The sequence below is a fragment of the Babylonia areolata genome, chromosome 1, assembly GCF_041734735.1.
Source record: "Babylonia areolata isolate BAREFJ2019XMU chromosome 1, ASM4173473v1, whole genome shotgun sequence".
In the NCBI taxonomy this organism is placed as follows: Eukaryota; Metazoa; Mollusca; class Gastropoda; order Neogastropoda; family Buccinidae; genus Babylonia; species Babylonia areolata.
The window spans coordinates 33727107-33732104 of record NC_134876.1 but is presented as its reverse complement, the minus strand read 5'-3'; the positions used below and the strand labels follow the sequence as shown (position 1 = coordinate 33732104).

Genomic DNA, 4998 nt, shown 5'->3' with positions numbered 1-4998 from the left:
AAACATGATAACTTTACGTATAAAACTCTCTCCCCTCTCTCTCTTTTCCTCTCTCCCTTCCCCTCTCCTCTCTCCTCTAATAAAAAAGGAAATTTTTGTTTAATCCCCCGTCACACATATCGGTGATTGAAGACTTTTGTAAAAGTATTTATGGATACATTTTGAGTATTATCTGTTTAGAAGGGGGTGGGAGATGTGGATGAATTGGAGGGTTTGGGGAAAATGGGCAAATGAGGGTAAAAAATGTGGGGGTGAATTTGAAAGGAAAACAAAACAAACAAACAAACAAAAAAAACCCTCTAAATACAGTTACAGGAAATTACTTAAAGGACTTCGTAAAAGAGAAGGTCGTTAAACTGACAAGCGAAACAACTGATAATGAATGCAAAAAGTCAAAACATCAACGTTCTCAGTCACTTGTGAAGACACACTTTCGTTGTACAAAAGGCTTCATCAAGCTACAGTGAAAATTATTGCTCAATTGTCAGGTTATTAAAGCATATACACTTGACATTAGAACTATACTTGGTCCGTAATGAATTTGATAATAGTCTGAGAGCTAAGCTCAGAATTGGTCTGCGAATCGGACCAAAGTTCTGAGAGACTCAACTGACGAGTTTTAGACTTGAATTCAAGCACCTATAAAAGTCTCTTTCTAGTATATTGCTTATTTCCTTGTATGACAATGGGCAATATACTTTTTATACTATCTATATGATTTTTTGCTCCCCTTTTTGCTGCCCTATCTGCTTGGTTCGTTATAACGAATCCAGTGTGGGATGGTATCCAACAAAAATCAACATTTGTACCCTTCACAAATAGGGAGTGCAATAAATACCTAATTTCAAAAATAAATCTTCTCTTTGATTATTCTCAAAAAGGAGCAAACCTTTTAAGACAGATTGAGAATCAACACAAAATAGAAATTACTTATTATGATTGGTATATTCAACAAGATGATTTAAAGCCATAAGGATGGCCACCAATTCAGACTGTAAAAATTGAATGTCCCTTACCTAAATAATATGATTTTTTCTGTTTTTAGGTCAGGAATGACAAAAGCAGATCCTGGCACTGCTATCATCCAGGACAGAGGCCATCAGTGTAAACTTTTAAATGATAATCAAAATTTTCTTCTAATTCAATTCTGACAGATGCTGCTATTATAGTGGAGATTCTCCTTTTGGTTGTGTCAGAAGCACATATGTTGACGTTTGCTTTTGTTAACTCCCAGGGAGGGGACAGGGTGGCACCAGAACACGAGGTGCCATCATCATGCAAATCAATGTCTGAAGAAATTTTAAAATATCTGACACTATGTGCGAATGGTTTGTAGATTTGAATTATTTTGTGCATTTTTTGGAAAATCAATATCAGACCTAATATTTAATTCCTCAAAATCAATCCACTGCTGTAACATCTCAAATATATTAGCAGAACTTAATTTTCTGATTTCATCTAGTGGTAGAATAACCCGCAAGCTTATAGGCTCTGAGGTCTTAGTATGCACAGGTACCCCTAAAAGCCAGTTCACAGCTTTACTGTCAATTATTCGCAGCTTCTTTAGGAAAGTCGGCGGGGCAGAAAAGGAAAATTTCTTGACCGTAGGTCAATCTTGATCTTACGAGAGATGTCGCCTAAATGTAAAAAGAATTTTGGAGTCTTGTCCCCAAGGACAGTGACTTACAAATTTTTAAGAAATTTAAACTTTTAACTGCTTTAAGTCACCATTGAATCAATGTGTTTCTTCCAGTTTAGTTTTGAAGTAAATAGGATCCCAAGAAATTTGATTTCCGACTTGAAAAATAATTTCACGTCCTCCTAAAAAAAAACCGTGGTAGTTTGCTGGGATTATAACCATTATTAAAGAGGATCAAATGTGTTTTTTCTACAGAAAACTCAAAACCATTAGATTGCATATAGCTACTCAGTCTATCAAGTCACCCTGAAAATGTTTCTGTACATAATTTATGTAATGTAGGCTTGTCCTTTTCCTCAAGGATGTTCTGAATCCATATAGCAATATCATCAGCATATTGAGCCAGCTTGGTAGATAATGAAAAACATGTATGTAAATCATAAAGCATAATGTTGAACAACAATGGAGGAAATAATGGAACCCTGCGGGATTCCCATGTTTATAGGCCTAGAGGTTGATAAAGTTACTCCCACTTTTGCCACTATATATCTCCACACTTAAAAAGGATTTAACATAGTCATAAACATGACCCGACAGACCAATTTGTTTCAGCTTAAATAACAGTCTGCTATGCCACACTCGGTCATAAGCTTTAGTAAGATCGAAGAAGGACGCAAGGATACTTTTTCGCTTAGAAAACTGTTTTTTAATTTGGGTAGTGAGACGGGGTCAGATGATCAATTGTAGATCTTCCTTTCCGGAATCCAGTTTGAGCTGACGGAATTATGTTATTTTTTGTCACAGTAATACACCATGTCTAATAGTTTACAATTTTCTCCATGACTTTCCCCAACGTGGGAGGTAACCGAAATAGGTCTATAACTCGAAGCTTCTGTTCGAGGTTTACTCTGTTTTAATACAGGGTTTACAATGGAAGTTTTCCATAACCACAGGGATTTGTCCACATTCCCAGCACTTTTGAAATAATGTATGTAATATAATCAACCAGTTTTTTCTGGCAAATGGTTTAACATGGTGTAAGATACTACATCCTTACCAACTGACACATTTTTGTTACTCAACAAAATGAATAGCGTTCTTTACCTCATGTAAAGTTATTGCCGAATTGATTGTATTATCATTTTGTGGGGTAGGATCTCTATATTTGTCACTGATTTCTTCTTCCTCTCTTAAGTCTTTTGTTTAGTTGACAAACTATCTACACCTGCCTGTTTTAGAATACATACAAACAAATTCTTCAGCCTTCTCTTGAGGGGACAGAAAATCTTTATCTTTTGTTTTAATAGGATAGTCTTGGGAGAACAATGCCTGATTTCATTTCTTTCATTTTGGCCCCCACTTTCTTCATATCCTTATGGTCAGATACTTCATTCAAACAGAATTGTGACCAGTATTGTCTTTTTTCCGGGCTATGATTCTATTCGCCTTGATTTTTGGTGTAACACCATTTCTTTATGAAGCGGCTTCTTTTACATCTTCATCACGTACTTTTCTGAGTTTCAACCATGTTAGGTATGCTAGTTTCTTTGTATTTACGACCTCCGCACATGCATCATTCCACCAAACATTTCCAGAAAAAATGTCACTCCTCTTTGAACCTTTTTTGGGAATTGCTATTTCAGCAGCTCCAATATCTATCTATCTATCTATCTATCTATTCCTGTCGCTTGCTAGCTCGCTTTCTCTGTGTTCCCTTTATACCTCTTGTTATTTCTCCTTTGTGGTTGGCCATGTATCTGTCTCTGCCTGTCTGTCTGTCTGTCCGTCTGTCTTTTTATCTCTCTCTTCCCTCCCATTCCGGTCTCTCTCTCTTGTACTTGTTGTGAAGTCTTTGTTTTCTCTAGTGGTGGGCTGATTTTATTTTCTGGTGAGCGAGGATGTAAACAAGTCATCATCTGATTTACCCTTTGTTCCCTGAACCAGATCTCTCTGTCTCTCTCTGTCTCTGTTCTCTGTCTCTGTCTCTCTCTCTCTCTATCTCTATCTCTCTCTCTCTCTCTCTCTGGGGACTGTAACGATAATCAAGAAATGGAAAAAAATCATACATATGCAATTAAACGCTTCCTTTCGGTGCCTTTGCATTCGTCCAATAAATGTCATATGGTGAAACTGGTCGATGCCCACTATATATAAAAACAAAGATCAAATGTATAGAGACTGGCTAGATTACTACAGCTCCACTGACAAGAATAAGCTTAATAAGAATAAGCAGACAAGCTTTCTGGGAAAGAAAATTGAGCTTTTTTGTAAAGAATATTTTAGCTACACAGGGCTTTGGGGTTGTCTGATGTGTCAGGGTGTTGGCAATGATCGAATATTTCTCGCGGAATTTAAAGACAGATTGATTAATTCTTAAAAACAGGATTGGCATGCCCACATTGAAAAGTCAGAAAACTACAGTTGGTTCCTCTCTTTTAAGAACATTTTTCAGACAAGAAAAATACATTAAAGTAATAAATAATAAATGGCACAGAACCAGCATGGCTCGATTCAGACGACTTAGAACTTTAGGCCTAAATGCTAACAAAAAAAATGGTTCTCTGCTGACACGTCCGCACGGTCCCCTTGTCCTGTGTGTGGTGCTTCAGTTGAAGGATGAAACTCATTTCCTTTTTATGTGTAAGTATTATGAAGAAATTCGAAAGAAATGCTTGATTTCAACGGTGAAAACATAGAGAACCTGAACCTTACCAGTACACTTTTGATAGATGATGAAGTAAGGAATAAGATCACAAGCGAAATTTATCGGCCCTGGCTTGGGATTGTCGGAAAAGAAATTATCATCGGGAGCCTTGTAGTTTATCGAAAAAAAACACTGTTACCCTGATGCCAGTTCCACAGTTAATAATTCTGACTGACTTTGTAGAAAGTTGGATGGTCGAGCTTTTTCATTTTCCTTTTTTAATCTTAACAATGTGTTGTATTTTATGATTTTGTTGTTGTCGCTGATTTCTTTTTATTCTTAGCAGTGCGTCCATTCTCTGTAAACCGTCGTATTCTTTTGTTGATACATTGTCCCCCTTGCCAAAGGATAGTATTTCTCAATGACAATAAACAATATCCGTTGTCTGACCGTGTCTCTCTCTCTCCAACCCTCTCTGATTATTCAGCTTGTTACCAGGGAAGTGCAATGCTGGCAGTGACCATTTCGGTGCAGTCCATCGTCTCTCTCTCTCTCTCTCTCTCTCTCTCTCATCTCTCTCTCTCTCTCTCTTCCAACCCTCTTCTGATTAATCAGCTTGTTACTAGGAAGTGCAATGCCTGGCAGTGACCATTTCTGGTGCAGCCATCGTCTCTCGAGACGGAAGGAGGCCGACGACGACGATGACGACTGGATC

The 4998-nt window shown here is 37.4% G+C and overlaps 1 protein-coding gene across 1 annotated transcript in view; it reads left to right on the top strand.

Moving 5' to 3' along the window:
- The window catches only part of LOC143280335 (QRFP-like peptide receptor), a 274441-nt gene that overhangs the window by 178181 nt on the left and 91262 nt on the right, over positions 1–4998 (top strand). The window contains exon 5 of the mRNA XM_076585001.1: positions 3957–3963. Coding sequence (XP_076441116.1) covers positions 3957–3963 — 7 coding nt within the window. The remainder of the gene's footprint in view (positions 1–3956; positions 3964–4998) is intronic.